The 19,020-nt window shown below is 36.5% G+C and overlaps 1 protein-coding gene across 1 annotated transcript in view; it reads left to right on the plus strand.

Annotated features, from left to right (window-relative positions):
* TM9SF2 (transmembrane 9 superfamily member 2) overlaps positions 1–19,020 on the plus strand; it is an 83,872-nt gene that overhangs the window by 19,017 nt on the left and 45,835 nt on the right. Inside the window, 3 exon segments of the mRNA XM_036755432.1 lie at positions 12,532–12,599; positions 13,884–13,977; positions 15,903–16,030. Coding sequence (XP_036611327.1) covers positions 12,532–12,599; positions 13,884–13,977; positions 15,903–16,030 — 290 coding nt within the window.

Consider the following 19,020-nt stretch of genomic DNA (forward strand, 5'->3'; position numbering starts at 1 on the left):
TTTTTTGAGTTTCAGATTCCCTACCTCCTTTTTTTTCTTTTTTATTTATTTAATATTTTCAGTTTTCAGCATTGATTTTCACAAGACTTTGAATTACGAATTTTCTCCCCATTTCTACCCTCCCGCCCACTCCAAGATGGCATATATTCTGGTTGCCCCATTCCCCTTCTGTCACCTATCCCTTCTGTCACCCCACTGCCCCCCATCCCCTTTTCCCTTACTTTCTTGTAGGGCAAGATAGATTTCTATGCCCCATTGCCTGTATGTCTTATTTCCTAGTTGCATGTAAAAACTTTTTTTTAACATCTGCTTTTAAAACTTTGAGTTCCCAGTGGGGTGTAGAAATTTATCTTGCCCTACAAGAGAAGAAGGGAACGGGGGATGGGAGGGGAGTGGGGTGAAAGATGGGAGGGCTGACTGGGGAGCAGGGCAACCAGAATATACGGCATTTTGGAGTAGGCGGGAGGGTAGAAATGGGTAAAAATTCGTAATTCAAACTTGTGAAAATAAATGCTGAAAACTAAATATATTAAATAAATAAAAATTTAAAAAAAGAGTTAGATGTAAATAAAAAGAAAGTAAGGGGAAAGCGGATGGGGTGGGGGGAATGGGGTGAAAGAGGGGAGGGCTGACTGGGGAATGAGGCAATCAGAATATATGCCATCTTGGAATGTGGGGGAGGGTAGAAATGGGGAGAAAATTTGTAACTCAAAATCTTGTGGAAATCAGTGTTGAAAACTAAAATATTAAATAAAAATATATACAGAAAAAAAAAACAACTTTGAGTTCCAAATTCTCTCCCCCCTTCCCTCCCCACCCACCCTCCCTAAGAAGGCAAGCAATTCAACATAGGCCACATGTATATCATTATGCAAAACCCTTCCACAATACTCATGTTGTGAAAGACTAACTATATTTTGCTCCTTCCTATCCTATCCCCCTTTATTCAATTCTCTCCCCTGACCCTGTCCCTTTTCAAAAGTGTTTGCTTTTGATTACCTCCTCCCCCAATCTGGCCTCCCTTCTGTTGTCCCCCCTTTTATCTCCTTCCTCCTTCTTTCCTGTGGGGTAAGATACCCAGTTGAGTGCGTATGTTATTCCCTTCTCAGGTCAAATCCAAAGAGAACAAGATTCACTCATTCCCCCTCACCTGCCCCCTCTTCCCTTCCAACAGAACTGCTTTTTCTTGCCACTTTTATGCAAGATAATTTACCCCACTCTGTTTCTCCCTTTCTGCCTCTCTCAACATATTCCTCTCTCTTCATCCCTTAATTTGATTTTTTTTAGATATCATCCCTTCATATTCAACTCACCCTGTGCCGTGTGTGTGTGTGTGTGTGTGTGTGTGTGTGTGTGTATGTATATCCCCTTCAGCTACCCTAATACTGAGGTTTCATGAATTATGCACATCATCTTTCCATGTAGGAATGTAAACAAAACAGTTTGACTTTGGTAACTCCTTTACGATTTCTCTTTCTTGTTTACCTTTTCATGCTTCCCTTGGTTCTTGTGTTTGAAAGTCAGATTTTCTATTCAGCTCTGGTCTTTTCATAGAGAAAGCTTGAAAGTCCTCTATTTTATTGAAAATCCATATTTTGCCTTGGAGCATGATACTCAGTTTTGCTGGGTAGGTGATTCTTGGTTTTAATCCTAGCTCCATTGACCTCCGGAATATCGTATTCCAAGCCCTTCGATCTCTTAATGTAGAAGCTGCTTGATCTTGTGTTATCCTGATTGTGTTTCCACAATACTCAAATTGTTTCTTTCTGGCTGCTTGCAGTATTTTCTCCTTGATCTGGGAGCTCTAGAACTTGGTGACAGTATTCCTAGGAGTTTTCTTTTTGGGATCTTTGTCAGGAGGTGATTGGTGGATTCTTTCAATTTCTATTTTACCCTCTGGCTGTAGAATCTCAGGGCAGTTCTCCTTGATAATTTCTTGAAAGATGATATCTAGGCTCTTTTTTTGATCATAGCTTTCAGGTAGTCCAACAATTTTTAAATTGTCTCTGCTGGATCTATTTCCCAGGTCAGTGGTTTTTCCAATGAGATATTTGACATTGGTCTTCCATTTTGCATTCCTTTAGTTCTGTTTTATAATATTTTGATTTCTCATAAAGTCACTAGCTTCTGCTTGCTCCAGTCTAGTTTTTAAGGCAGTATTTTCTTCAGTGGTCTTTTGGACCTCCTTTTCCATTTGGCTAATTCTGCCTTTCAAGGCATTTGTCTCCTCATTGGCTTTTTGGAGCTCTTTTGCCATTTGAGTTAGTCTATTTTTTTAAGGTGTTATTTTCTTCAGCATTTTTTTGGGTCTCCTTTAGCAAGTCATTGACTTGTTTTTCATGGTTTTCTCTCATCACTCTCATTTCTCTTCCCAATTTTTCCTCTACCTCTCTTACTTGCTTTTCCAAATCCTTTCTGAGCTCTTCCATGGGCTGAGACCAGTTCATGTTTTTCTTGTAGGCTTTTGATGTAGGTTCTTTGACTTTGTTGACTTCTTCTGGCTGCATGTTTTGGTCTTCTTTGTCACCAAAGAAAGATTCCATAGTCTGAGTCTGAAATCTGAGTCTGTTTTCACTGCCTGGCCGTGTTCCCAGCCAACTACTTGACCCTTGAGTTTTTAGTTGGGGTATGACTGCTTGTAGAGTAGAGAGTACTTTGTTAGAGTAGAGAATACTTAGTCCCAAGCTTGAGGGGCTTCAATTGTTTTCAGAGCTATTTCTGCACAGCAAGCTCTGCCAGACCAGTGCTACTCCTTCCCCAAGAACCTCCAACCTGCTACTTAGATCTTAAGCAGGCTCTGTACTCCTGCTCAGATCTACCACTTAACTCCTCCCACCAGGTGGGCCTGGTGCTGGAAGCAACTGCTTCTGTATTTCTGTAGCTGCACTTCCTCAGCTGCATCAGGGCGGTGGCCCAACTGCAAACTCCTTTCACTCTGTCCTCCGCAATTTTTCCCACCAACCTTCTCTGTTTTCTTTGGTGTTTGTGGGTTGAGAAGTTTGGTAACTGCCACAGCTCACTGATTCAGGGCGCTAGGGCTTGTTCTTCCTGGCTTCTGGTCTGGTTGGTCCTGGGCTCTGCTCCCTTCCGCTCCCAGCTCAGTGGGCCATAGATATTACCCAGTGACCATCCAGGCTATCCTGGGCTGAAGCCCTGCTTCCCTCTGCTATTCTGTGGATTCTGCAGTTGTAGAATTTGTTCAGAGCCATTTTTTATAGGTGTTTGGAGAGTCCTTGGGGAGAGCTTTAGGCATGTCCCTGCTTACCAGCCTCCATCTTGGCTCCGCCCCTGAGGTGGATCATTATTATCCTTTGGGTTGGTAAGTACATTGGCCATAGTTCTTAAGTTATTCAAAGTTGTTTTTCTCTACAATGATGTTGTCACTATATGTTGTTTTCCCAGTTCTGCTCACTTCATTATACTGCATCAGTACATACAAATCTTCCCAAGTTTCTCTAAAACCTCCCATTTTTGTCATTTCTTATGGCACAGTAATAGGGTTGTTTGTTTGTTGTTACATTTCTACACCAGTAATTTGTTCAGTTACTTCCCTTTTGAAGGTCGCAGCCTTTGTTTCTAAATTTTTGATACAACAAGAAGAGCTGCTAAAAATATGTGGTATGGGTGTTTTCTCTTTCATTGATCCCTTTAGGGGTAGAGGCACTGCCAGTGGTAACTGCTGAGTCCATGTTTTTATTGATTACTAATTGCTTTCCAGAATGACTTTCAATTTACAGATATACCAATAGTACATTAACGTGCCTGTCTTCCTGTGGCCCTTCCACATTTGGCATTTCCCTTTGTCCTCTTGTCATATCCAGTAGGTGTGAGGTGTGACCTTAGAGTTCTTAGAATTTTCATTTCTTTGATAGTGTTTTGGAGCATTTTTTTCCTATGGCTTTTGATAGTTTGGACCACTTTTTCTTAATGGGAATGGTTGTCATTATTTGAATTAATTCCTTATATATCTTGAATATCAGACTTTTATCAGAGAAAGTACTATTTAGATTGTACTTTTTCCTCTCCTTTTTATTTTTGCCCAATAATATAATTTAATTTGCACAAGTTAAATGCAGTATAATGCAACTGCATTTGTATCTAGAATTCTGGTAATTTTTCCTTTTTTGCTTTTAATCTGTCTTCTCTTCCTCTTTTCTCACAAAGAAAGAAAGAAAGAAAGAAAGAGCCCTTAAAATACAACTGAATAGCCCAGGAAAACATCCCCACTTTGGCTGTGCCCAAAAATATTATGTCTCTTTATGAACTATAAGTTCATCACTTTCAGGAAGGTTGTGTTTTTTCTTTATTCTTTTGGACTTGTAGTTTATCACTGCATTGATCAGAGTTCTTAAGAAGGCTTCAAATTTTGTTTTTCCTTATAACATTATCATTGTATAAATTGTTCTCCTAGTTCTCACTTCATTCTGTATCAGTTTGCAGAGGTCTTTTCAGTTTTCTTTGAAATTGTCCATTTTATCATTTCTTATGACACAATATTTTTATCACATTTATGACTACAAATTGTTTTTTTTAGCTTTCTCCCTTAATTCCCAATTTTTTGTCTATCATGAGAAGAGCTACTCTAAATAGTCTTTGATTTTTTTGGCATGTACTCTCAGTAGTGCTATAGCTGGGTCAAAGGGTAGGCATGTTCACAGCTCCACTAACAGTACATTAGTGTACATGTTTTTCCTGTCCAAAAATTTCATTTTTAAAATTTTGAACTTAAACATAAGTGAGATATACATTTCCATATACAGAGTCAAACAGAAAAATAAGACTGCGCATGTATCTACGAATCTGCTTCTTATATTTGCTTTACCTGCTAAGTAAACATATTCAGAGTTTTCTGGCTTATCTATATTCCTGCTGATCTTCACTAGGTACTCTTGTTTGTATTTCTGATTTCTTCAATGGCCCCTTTTTGTTCTCTTAAAATTTTTTGGTAATGTTATCACTTGCACCCTACCCTCCAAAAAATATTTGAAAGAAAGAAGAACAAAATAAATCCCCACCTTTGCCATTTCTGATAACATGTCTCATTCTACACCTTGAGTTCATCACACCACTATCAGGAGGTAGGGAGCATATTTCAGCTGCTGGTGTTTTTTCCTCCAGAAATCACTTGTCAGGGTTTATCTAGGATAAATCTTTGCAGTATTAAAAAGTTTTAAGCTTTCATAACCTAGTAAAATTGATCATAAAGGGAAATAGGACTGTCATTTCACAAAACCATTAAAATATAAAAATAAAGCCAACATGCTGGGCTTATTGAACAAAATTGCCTCTCCATCTGTGAAGACCTTTGTTTTCATTTTAGCCTGAGGCTTGATTAACAGAAAGCAAACTCTGTTCCCTTTATGTATGGTTTCAGAAGCTGTGAAAGCCCAAGTGTTCTCTCTCCATCAGGTAGCTAAAGAAATAGGTTTGTCCTACCAGTATGGTATAGAAAAAAAAACCATTGTATCTGGAGTTGGAGCACTTGGGTTTAAGTCTTAGCTCCACTATTGTATAGGTGATAGTAAACTGAGTTATTGGAATAAGAGGACAATGGGGATAAGCTTTATGAAGTATACAGAAAGTTGTACTGGACAAAAAATGATAAGTAAATATTATTGTGGGCGCATGGAATAAATTTCAAAAAAACTAATCTGGACTTTACTTTAAAATGATAGAATCCAATGTGTTTTTTTAAACATGCTTATGAGAGGGATTTAAGTATATGCCTAGGAGAGGGATTTAAGAGAATGTTCCTCAAAGACACTAGTTCAGTGTTCTTCCACAATTAAGAACACGGAAGGATTCCAGAAATAAAACATTCTATACGTGTACGAAATCATGGTTGAGCCTACCTAAACTTGTTTCTATCCAAACCTTGAGAAAGCCTTATGACCTACAGAGGAGAATAGGTGTTCAACAAAATCCTTAAATACTAAAAGTAAAGAGTATATTGTGAAACTTGAAAGGGGAGGTTTTAGGATAAACAGTACTGCTTCATATAGTAAGTAGCAGTCTAAGTGGTGATACAAACTAAAAAAATAGGTTTTATAACATTAATTTACTGGTGAAAAAAATTATGATGATATTTTGCTGTGTATTGGGGTTGTATCTATGGATTTGTAGAAAAAACATTAGAATCCTAATTGGGAAATGTGGATTCTAGTTCCCGTTTTCATTAAATTGTTAAATATATTATTTTCTTTTAAAAATACTTTATTTTTTTCCAATTACATATAAAAACAAATTTTAAAATATTGATTTAAAAAATTTTTCTTCCAAATTCTCTCCCTCCTTCTCCTAGACCCTCCTTGAGAGGTTAAGCAATTTGATATAGCTTATATAGTCATATAAAACATAATTCCATATTAGCCATGTTGCAAAAGAAAACACAGACAAAAAAGAAATCTAAGAAAAATAAAGGTTAGAAAAAGTATGCTTTGATCTATATTCGCACTCCTTCACTTCTTTCTCTGGAGGTGGAGAGCGTTTTTAATCATAAGTCCTTCTGAATTGTCCTAGATCGTTGTATTGCTGAGAATAGCTAAGTCATTCCTTGTTGATCATCGTATAATATTGTTATTGTGTGCAATGTTCTCCTGATTCTGCTCATTTGCTTTATATCAGTTCATTTAAGTCTTTCCAGGTTTTTCTGAAAGTACCCTGCTCATCATTTCTTATAGCACAACAGTATTCCATCAAAATCATATACCACAACTTGTTCAGCCGTTTACCAGTTGATGGGCATCTCTTCAATTTCCAATTCTTTGCCACCGCTGCTATAAATATTGTACATGTAGGTCTTTTAGACTTAGTCATGGCATTGCTGGGTCAAAGGGTAGGCACAGTCCTAGTCCATATTTTTCTCCAGAATGGTTAGATGAGTTCACTTTATCAGTAGTGCATTAGTGTCCCAGTTTTTCCACATCTCCCAACATTTGTCATTTTCCTTTTCTGTCATGCTAGCCAATCTGATGGGTGTGAGGTAGTACTTCAGAGTTGTTTTAATTTGCATTTCTCTAATCAATAATGATTTAAAGCATTTTTTGTGGGTATAAATATCTTTGATTTCTTCATCTAAAAACTGCCTGTTCATATCCTTTGACCATTTATCAATTGGAGAATGACTCATGGTCTTATAAATTTGACTCCTTTCTCTATATATTTGAGAAATGAGGCCTTTATCAGAGAAACTTGCTGTAAAAAATATTTTCTCCCAGTTTCCTGCTTTCCTTCCAATCTTGGCTTCATTGGTTTAGTTGATGCAATTCCTTTTTAATTTAATGTAATGAATATTATCCATTTTACATCCCATAATGCTCTCTATTGTTTGATAATGAATTCTTCCCTTATCCATAGATCTGACAGATATACTATTCCATGCTCCCCTAATTTGCTTATGTTATCACCTTTTGTGTCTAAATCATATAATCTGTTCTGCTATGCGATTTCATTTTATGGGTGAATTTGTCCCATTCACATTCATGGTTATAATTACTAACTGTGTTTTCCTCCATCTTATTTCTTCCCCCCCTCCACCCATTTAACCTTCTCTGTCCCATTTCAAAAGTATTTTAGTTCTGACTAGTAGCTCTCTTAGTCTGCAAACTGCGCCCCCCCCCCCTTCTTATTCTTCTCCTCTCCTAATTCCCTATTGGGTAAGATAGATTTCTACACCCAACTGAGTGTGTCTGTTATTACTTCTTTTGGCCAGTTTCTGTGAGAGTAAGGATCAAACATGGCCCACCTCCCCCATCTGCTTTTTTGTACCTCATTTATGTCAGATAATTTGCCCCATTCCACCTTTCATTTCTCCTAGTGCATCCCTCTTTCTCATTCTGTATTTTTGTTTTTTGTTTTTGTACATCATTCCATCATAATCACCAACTCATACCCAGGCCCCTGTGCATTGTGGCATTTAAAAAGGTTTGAGAGACATAATTTCTGGGTAATTTAATCATTTTATTAATAATGCCAGCATTTTAGTAAAAGGATGGTCATTTGGCCATCTCTCTTAGACCAAAGACCCCTCATGGTGATTGGCTCACAGTTTATATATGCCCTTCAAAGATTAGGTATTCCTGAGGGTGGCAGTGAACTTTGGTTAATGAGGGGGTGGGCTAAATGAGGATCTTGGGGTACATGACTTGCATCACCCAAATCTTGGTCAGTGAGACTTACAAGTTCCATATCACTTGTCTGACAAAAGGGAGAATTAGCACTTCCCTGACATGTCTGAGCAAACACAATGAGCAGGAATGTACCCGTTAGCTCAAGCTTAGAATTTCTTTTACTATCTGATTAGATCTTGGCCTGGGTAAATCTTTCAGAAAGATTTTCTGTACTGATTTCTGGATGAGGAAGTAGAAAAGGAGGAAAACCTTGGTTTTGATTGAATAATTAATTATTAATACCAGAGGGAAATAATCATTTCTTATACTATGTATATTCCTTCTAACTGCGCTAATAATGAGAAAATACTTAGAAGTATCATCTTTCTCTGTAGAAAAGTAAACATTTTAACTTTATTGAATCCCTTATGAATTTTCTTTCCTGGTTACCTTTTTATGCTTCTCTTGAGTCTTGTATTTGAAAGTTAGATTTTCTATTCTGATATTTAGATATTTTAGTCTGATATTTTCATCACGATTGCTTGAAAGTTCTCTATTTTATTAAATTTCCATTTTTTTCCCCTTAAGGATTATATTCAGTTTTCCTGGATAGGCCATTCTTGGGTGTAACCCTAGCTCCTTTGACCTCCAGAATATCATATTCCAAGCCTTCAGATCTTTTAGTGGAGAAGCTGCTAAGTCTTGTGTTATCTTGACTGTGGCTTCACGATATTTGAATTGTTTCTGTCTGGCTGCTTGCAGTATTTTCTCCTTGACCTAGGAGCTCTGGAATTTGATTATAATTATTCCTGGGAATCTTCATTGTAGGATCTCTTTCAGGAGATGATCAGTGGGTTCTTTCCATTTCTATTTTACCCTCTGATTCTAGGATATCAGAGCAGTTTCCTTGATAATTTCTTGAAATATGATATCTGGACCCCTTTTTTTGATCATGACTTTGAGGTAGTTCACCACTTAAAATATGTCTTCTTGATCTACTTTCCAGGTCAGTTGTTTTTCTAATGAGGTAGTTTACGTTTTTTTCTCTTTTCCATTCTTTTGGTTTTATTTTGCTATTTCTCAATGTCTCCTGGAGTTATTAGCTTCCATTTGCCCAATTCTAATTTTTAAGGAATTGTTTTCTTCAGTGAGCTTTTATGCCTCATTTTCCACTTGTCTGATTATCCTTTTTAAGGGGTTTTTTCCTTCAATGAGTTTTTGTACATCATTTTTTCCTATGTGGCCAATTCTGGTTTTTTTAATGAGTTATTGTTTCAACAATTCAGCTAGCAGCTGCTGTGGGGGTAAAAGACCAACACAAGCTCAATAAGAACACTGCCAGGACAAGTTCTTTTGATCTGGTTTACTAAGGAAAGCAATGTTGAGGGGTTAACAGTCTTATTGCAATCCAGCATACAAATATCATTCACTTAGTTGAAGGGGAAAAGCCAGCACCCTGAACTTATGAGCAGATACAAACAAATTACAAAGATACATTATAAACAGACCAAATACAATTCATAGTTACCAAGAAACCATCAACATCTGGGTGAGCCAGGAGGCTCTTAGAGCGGCTGCCCAGAGTCCCATGCCTCCAGGAGTGAGAGCCTCTCGCAAATAGCTCTCTTCTCTCTTTTTATACACTCTTTAGCCATCATCTGAGGGACCAGAACTTAGGCTCCTACTATTGGCTCTGGTCTTAGCAACTCCCCTTGGGACCCTAAGGGCTTCATGCCCACATAGGCTTAGCACCTAGTAGTTAGGGGTTTGGGTCTCGGGCTTTGTACATTGTAAGGCTCAATCAAAGACAATTAATTTATCATTCTAAAACAGTAAAAAAAAAAAAAAAGTCCCAACTTAATTGATAATACAGTTGTTCAGTGAATTTTTGTATTTCTTTTGTCATTTGGCCAAATCTGATTTTTAACAAGTTCTCCTCAGTAGATTTTTGTGCCTCTGTTACCATTTGGCTTGTTCTGTTTTAAGGTTTTATTTTTTCAGTTTTTGTGTGTGTCTCCTTTACCAAGCTGTTGACTCCTTTTTTTGTGACTTTTTTGCATCACTGCCATTTCTTTTCCCAATTTTTCCTCTACCTCTCTCATTTGATTTTAAAAATCCTTTTTGAGCTCTTCCAGAAATTTTTTTATTTTGGGGAGCAGGCACTGAAACGAATTCGTGTTTTTATTTGAGACTTTGCATGTAGCTATTTTGACATTGTTGTCTTCTTTGGGGTTTGTGCTTTGATCTTCTCTGTCACTGTAGTAACTTTATATGGTTAATTTTTTTTGTTGTTTACTCATTTTTCCAGCCTGTTTCTTGACTTTTAACTTGATATTAAAGTTGGGCTCTACTCCCAGGATGGGGGGCACTGTCCCAAGCTTCAGGTTTTTTGTGCTGCTGTTTTTAGAGCTAATTCTAGGGGTCTGTAAGTTTTCAGTTCTTCCAAGGTGGTATGATGTAAAGGGAAATGTGGGCACCACTCTCTTGGCCTGTGCTTTAGTCTGCGAGTAACCACAGGCACTCTTTTCCATCCTGGAATTGGGCCCAGGGCTCTTGCTCTTGCTAGTGCTCCTCCTTGCACTGAGACTGCAACCCAGACCTGCATTTGGGCAATGCAAGAGAGTCCTGCTTCCAGATGCCAGCAAAGGGATCACCTGTAATCTCCTGATCAGTTGTCTAACCCCCTTTCTCTCTGTGGGCTGAGAGCTCTGGAAGCAACCACTGCAGATTCGTTGTGTTGTATGTTATCCATCTCCCCCCCTCCCCCCCCCAGCCTACTTGCTGCTGAACTGTGTTCCACTCTTGCCCTAGTCAGACAGACCTTTCCTGCTATCCTTCTGAGTTGTCTTGGGTTCGATAATTGTTTCACCCTGTACTTTTGTTGGTTCTGCCACTTTAGAATTTGTTTTGAGGTATTAATGTTTTTTGGAGGGGTATATGGAAGAGCTCAGGCAAGTCCCTGCCTTTATTTTGCCCCCTCACAATTGTTTAATATCTTGAACTTCCAGTTTCTTATTTGTAATAGGAGTGGGTTGAAAAAGATATTTATTCTTTAAAATTCCATCCAGCTCACAATCCCTAAAATTTTGAAATTGAGTTGAAAAAACAAAAAAACAAAAAAAAAACCACCTATCTAGTTGCAATGCCATTCAGTACTGACTGACCGTGTGACTTTGGGCAAATCACTTCACTTTTCTTCCTGTCTCCTTATATGTGCAGTGGATAATGATAGTTTTAAGACCCACCTCACAGCGGGTTCTCCTGATAATCTAATGAAATGATGTATATAATACACTGTATTTTTTAAAAAGCTGCTATTACTAAGAAAGACAGTCTTCTTCACTCTCAAAGTGGGAACCAGTGTCAAGAATCCAAATATTGGACTTGTATTTGGCTTTCCTTCAAATCACCTGTCATGTTAGCTGCCACCTCAATATAATGACTGCAGAAAGAGAGTGTAAATGCTACATATATGGTTTCATGCAGTCAAGTTGGTCCATATAAGGACCAGAGGGACTAGAGCTATATATTAAACATGCTTGCATCCATATTTATGCAGAATTTTTACCAAGGTGAGCCTATCCTAACCCCCATGATATTTTCAAATAGCACCTATCAGTGCTGAGCAAAGTGACAAACATACTTATTAGCTTTTTAAAATTGATTTAATAACCAAGGTAATTGATAAGCTGGTGAGCAAATATTTCGGGTGTCTTGAATCTTGAGAGATTAACCCTTGGAGGAGAGACTGTTTAGAAATTAGTGGTATATTAGGAATTCAGGGTTTTCCTTCCTACAGTGTTGACTTGCCATTATCAAGAAGACTTCTCCTATATGCCACATTATCATAGTCTTCCTCTTTTTCCTTTCTTATTGACTAGAAATTTCATTTTTAAATTAGGACTTTACTAATTATTTTTATGACCAAAAAAATTAATGCCAATAACTATTTTATGTGAATAAAATACAGGATTTGACTGATGAAAATATTGAATCTAAAATGTATCCAAAAATAAAATAATTTTAATGCTTAGGAATAAGATACTGAATTTGGAAAACTGACATTTGTATTTTTTAAAGGTTATTAATAGCATCAATATTGGTAAAGTGAAAATTACAGTGAAAATATACCAATATAATTTCTAAAGTTCATGGAAGAAGAAAAGGCTTTTACAATATTTAGGACTTTTAGCAATGCTAAAACTTCTGCTACAGTTTAAATTCAGCTAAATTAAGCTCACCTTTTAAGTAAACTTAGTATATATGATTTGTAACCAGTAAAATACTTAGAACACTTCATGTTGTTCAGTTCCATGTTTCAACACATCAAACTATTTTTAAATTGCAAGCATGATAAATCTTTGTCACTGATTTTCAACATACAGTTGTTTGTTATCCTAATTCTGTATTTCATCATTTTCAGTCTGGAATAGAACTGTTTGTGAACAGGCTTGACTCTGTGGAATCTGTTCTTCCTTATGAATATACTGCGTAAGTGTTTTAAAGTTTGTTTACATGTGAAGCTGTCTATGTCTCATCAAATGATGTTTGCATTTTAAAACTTTTGTTGATATTTTTTCTCCACAGAGCATGTGGAAACTTGGCTTTTTATGTGCTGGGCATTAAAAGTTCTAAAAGGAGAGATTTTAGTTACACAATATTAAAAGATGAACTTCATTTTTGTCTGTTTTATTCCATGAGATACACAGTTATTGATTAAAATGTTGATTTCCCTCTTGTATATCACATTAGAAACCAAGCTACTTTTAGTTAAAACTATTTGAGCATTGTATCATATCACATACATTCTTTATTTTAAATTATCTCTTAACCTCTCTAAACAATTGTATCCATCAATTTTTTTCAGTAGATGGAAATAGAGAGACTACATTTAAAGGTTTTTTTTTTTTATTACTTAGGAAATACAGGATATTTTCCCCCCCAAATTAGAAAGATTCTTAGAGCTAGAAAGAACTTTGACATTATCTAGGCCAGTGTTTGTTGATCTTCAGTACTTGACTTTTTACATATCTGTAAAAAAAATTTTTGATAAAAGCTTTTATTTCTTAAAACCTATAAACTTTTAAAAAAAATCATCTTCCATCTCACGCTTCCCAAACCTTTCCTCAGGGCTTTTTCCTTTTGGGCCTCCTCATTTTTTTTTAAACTCTTGAGTTACACAGGGCAGAGCACTTGAAAATTTAGGTATTTTACTTGTCTGAAATACAATCTGGATTAGGAAACTATGACACACTCTAGCCTTTTATTTTAAGGGTAAGTAACCTGAAGCCCATTAACGTTAAGTGACTTATCCACACAACTAATTAATAGCCCAGCTATGTCAAAGTCCTAGTCTATTACTTGTTCCACTCTGGCACAGATAACTACACTAACTTATTTTCAATCTAATATATGTGCATATACCTTTGGGAGCTAGAACTTACTTGGGAATGAAAAAAAATGCTCTTTTTTTTGTAACGTACAGGAGAAAATAGTTTGAAATCAACAAAAAGAAAAAAATCTCAAATAATAGCTTAAGGAGATGTCCTGTAGTTTCTATTTCATAGTAGAGTAATATAATTTAGGAATATAAGTAACCCAGACAGGATTCTGACTAGAATTCTGACTAGAGTAGGTTTATCAAGTTTTTGCACTGAAATAGATGCATTGAACATGACATTCTCTTATGAAATCTGTTATTTTAATTAAGATGGTTGATGTGTTTTGTTTTGTTTTTTCCTCTTGTTGAAAAACCAATACTTTCTTCCTTTCCAGGTTTGATTTTTGCCAAGCAGCAGGAGGAAAACGTCCATCTGAAAATCTTGGTCAGGTATTATTTGGGGAAAGAATTGAACCTTCTCCATATAAGGTTTGTATTTATCATTATATATAATTGTAAACTAAGCACGTATTTTAATTATTTTTGAATTTTATCAATATCAACATAAAAACTCATTGGTATACATTTTATTAAAAGATATAATTTAGTGTAAGAATAAGTCTGCACATGAGGGCATTATTATGCACAAGCAGCAATATTGTTAAGGGTGGAGGATCCTGATGCTAAAATGTTTTACTAAAGTTTATCTTAAGAAATTCTTGCTGTCTCTTGTGTAGACTTTTAGTCATACTGGCTAATTTGTGTTTCAAGGAAACAGCTGTAACATCCATTCTGAGATCTCTTTTGTGTTTGCCTAGGGATTAACAAGTGGCTAAAAGAAGTCTTTCTTGAGAGCTGACTATTGCCCCTGAGCTGTTGATATAGAATAAAGTTACAGACTTCAGACAGCTCAAAAATCACAGAGGAAAAGACATCAAAAGCCTTCAACCTAAGGAGGTGTTTTGATCTTTTAAAAATAGGTTTGAAGGATAGATTACTCTCAAAAATAAAACTTTATATAGAATAATTTGTATTTGTGAACAGTGACTGTATTTTCCATCACATATTCACTATTAATAGCATAATCTTTGTATGTGAAGGATTCAGGGGCAGATAATCAAGTCTGAAACAAAGTTGAACAGAAAGAAATTCTGGATCAAGCATTATGAATATGAATGTTTTCCTCCCAGATATCTTTAAGTTTCAAGCTAGACCAAAATAGTTAATCATGTTATAGAACTTGGAGGGTCTGAAGGGATCCAATTTAACTCTCTTACAGATGAGGAAACTAGGGCCAAGAGCAGTTAAGTGCTCAAGGTAACAGCTATTTTATGGCAAAGCTAGGGCGAGATGCTTTTTCCATTGTGCCACGAAGTTTCTGTTATTGCTTTCTACTTTGATTGCCCGGAGTTCTTTAGGTTAAAGTATACTACCTAGTTTTATTATTTTCAAGTACAGTAAAATTAGAGCTTACATACAGCTTAGAAGCACATATAGTGTGGCCCTAAAGTCTTAATGCAGTATTTGAAACCTAGGTACTTAGTTAAGCACTTCAAATTATGTATTCTCATGTATTTTTATACTGATTTTTTTTTCTTACAAGATTAAAAGCTCCTTTAGGACAATAGTTAGATTTTTATAAATTATATTCAGAGACTCATCTTGAATTATAATTTCTTTTATACAATGAAATGTATTAATTTATGAAAAATATAGTATGGTTTGTCACAATATACCATATTATACAGTTAAAAATTGATTGTTAGGCTCTTAAGTTGAAGTAATGTGGAAGAACCCTAAATTTGGGAAGACTTTTGTTTGAAAAAAAAAAAAGATTTTTATTTTAAATTTTGTTTACTCCCAATTAAGATCTTGAAAGTTGACAGAGCAAGAAGTATTTTGAACATAAGGAATAAAGAGAGACACATGTTGGCATTAAATTAATGAGGTTTCCCTACATCACTAACTCTATTCTTATTTTTAAAAGTGTTTAGAGTGTCCTTCAGAAAAGATTGTGATTATTTTTACAATTGATAGAATAATGCTACATTATTTTCCCACTTTTTTGTTTTTGTTTTCTCAAGACCAAATTCATATTTTGTGGCATATAGACTGAAATCTATGGGCTACCATACTAGAATTTCTATTAAAAAGAAGAGAGGAAAACATTGTTTACCAAACAGGGAAAAAAAAAAGGTGATGAATGCCTTTTAAGAGTGCAAAATAAGATTAAACTTTTTAATTGCTAAAGTTGTTTCTTATTATGAGAGTATGGCATATTTGTGATTAATGTTTATTTTAAGTGATTGGAAGAATTTTGTGTTGTGTGTGTGTGTGTGTGTGTGTGTGTGACATAACTCTAAGTAAACCTAGGTGTCTTCTATTAATTGACGTTCCATTTTGTTTTAATACAGTTTTCATTTAACAAGGAGGAAACCTGTAAGCTTGTTTGTACAAAAACATATCATACAGACAAAGCAGAAGACAAGCAAAAATTAGAATTCTTGAAAAAAAGTATGTTACTGAATTATCAACATCATTGGTAAGACATGAAATTATTAGTAGGCCAGCTTTTTCCTTTTCAAGATAATATATTGTCTGCCCGATGTTAAATTTTATTTTATAGGTGAATGAAAGTCTTTGAAAAATGATGATTTTTATGCCATGAAATTTCTAATAAGTAACATTTGGCTGCATGTAAAATGGAAAGTTTTGATTTAAAGGGTGTTTATTTAATACAACAGCTTTGGGGGGGGGGCAGGGCAATTGGGATTAAGTGACTTGCCCAAGGTCACACAGCTAGTGTGTCAAGTGTCTGAGGCCAGATTTGAACTGAGGTCCTCCTGACTCCAGGGCCGGTGCTCTACTCATTGCGCCACCTAGCTGCCACAGTACAATAGCTTTTAAAAGAACCTTTGGATAAATATATTATTCTTTATTACTGTGACATATGGTATAATAATCCCTTATTTTAATCCTAGACCGTTCTCATTATTTGCATTTGAGAGAAGAGCCAAACAGGACTTCCAGTCAGTTTTACTTTAGACCATGCAGTTGTGTATTTCAGGGATCATTGGTGTGATCACAACCTTAGTGTTGTTGAGACTTGTTACGAATGGAAAAACTAATTGCCCTTTGCCAGACCTGATAGTGAATTATTCTGAATTTAGCTAAACTTGTCCTTCTGGTCATCACTGGTCTTGTACTCTAAACCTTTGTAGCTTGACCCATCAGAGCCTGCATTTGGATGGCATTGCCTTTGGGAACCCACAGTCACTTTCACGCCATGAGGAGCCATCAGTGGAGGGGTCTTAATAGTTTAATATGTAAATTGATAAGTAAATAAAGTGAGTATGCAAGGACCTTTCCAGACCTGATAGTCCATGAGTCTAGGAAATCTTTATAGATATATAAGCATAATAATCAAGAGCTGAGACATTCCAAGGATCTTATGACTATTATTTACTTAATTTATTCTTTTGAATTTTTCTTTGAAAGTAATTTTTCTTTATACTACAGTTGTGTCGTATATACACAACACTTGCAAATAGAGAAAGAAACAAATAGCCAAAATGATTAGAATCACAGTGGCTAAGTCAGGAGTAAAATCTTTGTTCTGTCCACTTTATGGATGATAGTTTGCCATAGTCCTTCCCCATTCTTGGTAGCAGGGTTCATTGCAATCTAGTTGTTCTTTGAGCTGATTAAATCCTTATGATCCTTTTCAGCAGTCTGCTTTCATCATATTCATTGCCTTTACCCCTTTTTTTAATCTCCCCCTGCCCCCCCCCCTTTTCTTATTAGACTCAGCTGTTAGCTACCTCAGTATTCTTCATGCTTCTTGGACTGCTCTTTTCTGAGTCCTCTTATTCTTCATTCTTACTTTATACAAATGCTATGACTATTTCAGTCGTACTGTACCCCACATATTTCACTTATGATAAGAATACACCCAAATCTCTATAACTTCTCTATCTAGTGTTTCATGCTGTTTTCCAGAAATATTTTTTGGTGTCATCACAACCACACCTTAAACTAAACATGTCTGAATGTTAGCTTATTTATTTCTTAGCCAAACTTTCATCTTTCTGAATTTTTATGTTATCAGCAAAACTCCTATATTCCTGATGCCCCTGGAATTCCAAAATTGAAGTAAATATGTAATTCTTATTTCTCATTGTTTCCATCCAGTCTTGTTGCCAAATCCTGCCTATCCTCTTATAGCATATTTTTTTGCATGTACCCCTTTCTCACCGTTTATTCCCACAATACTAGCCTGGGACTTAATCACCTTGTATCACAATTACTTGCAGTGAATAGACTTCACATTGGTACATATTGCTGATTCCCTCTTCTGTAGTAGCAAGAATTAGTTGATGGCAGCGTAAAGGCAGGGACTTGCCTGAGCACTCGCCCAATCCCTCCAAATGCCTTTAAAGAATGAATCTAAAAAAATTCTAGAGCAACAGAACCCACAAAAAGATGGAGTGACGCAAATTTCCAACCCAAGACAACTAGGAGGATTGGCAGGAAATGTCTGTTGTACCAAGGTTAGAGGAGCACAGGCTGTGCCACTCCAGACCAGGCCCCAGCAAACCTGGAGCAGGCCTCAGGGTGACTGAATCACTCATAGCAGACCTCTCAGCCCACAGATGCCAGAGACAACTTAGGAAGACAGCAGGAAAGTTCTGTCTGACCTGGGTGAGAGAGGAGTACAGTCTAGCACAGGCCTGGCCACAGCAGACCAGGAGAATGCCTCAGGAGTGACTGGATCGGCAGCAGCTGCTTCCACAGCTCTCAGCCCACAGACAGTAAAGGGGTTGCACAACTAGTCAGAAGGAGATTACAGGGTTTTTTTTGCTAGCACAGAGGCAGGACTGTTGCTTTGCCCATACTTGGATCCAGGTCCCAGTCCTGGGTGGTTAGTCCTAGAGTGAGGAGGATCACTAGCATAGCAGAGCTTGAGGCCACAGTGGGGGTGAGACCCTCCTCACAGTTGTAGGGCAGAAAAGAGTGCTTGTGGTTGCTCACAGAACAGAGCACAGGTCAGGAAAGTTGTAAACGCTTCTCTTTAGAGCATACTACTTTGGACAGATTGAAAATTTACAGTTCCCTAGAAGTGTCTCTGAAAATAGCTGCATAAAACCCCCTGAAGCTGGAGACAATGTGCCCTCCACCCTGGAAACAGAGCCCTACTTTTACGAAGAGTAAAAAGACAGGTAATAGGCTGGGAAAATAAGCAAACAATGGGAAAAAAACCTGACTATGGAAGATCACTGTGATGACAAGGAAGATAAAGGTACACATTCACAAGAAGACAACAAAGTCAAAGCTCCTACATTCAAAGTGTCCAAGAAAAATATAAATTGGTCTCAGGCCATGGAAGAGCTCAAAAAGGATTTTGAAAACCAGGTAAGAGAAGTAGAGGAAAAATTGGGAAGAGAAATGAGAGTGATGCAAGAAAATCCTGAGAAAAGACTCATGAAGTCTGGTAAATAAGACCCCCCAAAATACTGAAGAAAATAACACCTT

This window comes from Trichosurus vulpecula, chromosome 4 (genome assembly GCF_011100635.1).
Source record: "Trichosurus vulpecula isolate mTriVul1 chromosome 4, mTriVul1.pri, whole genome shotgun sequence".
Taxonomy (NCBI): Eukaryota; Metazoa; Chordata; class Mammalia; order Diprotodontia; family Phalangeridae; genus Trichosurus; species Trichosurus vulpecula.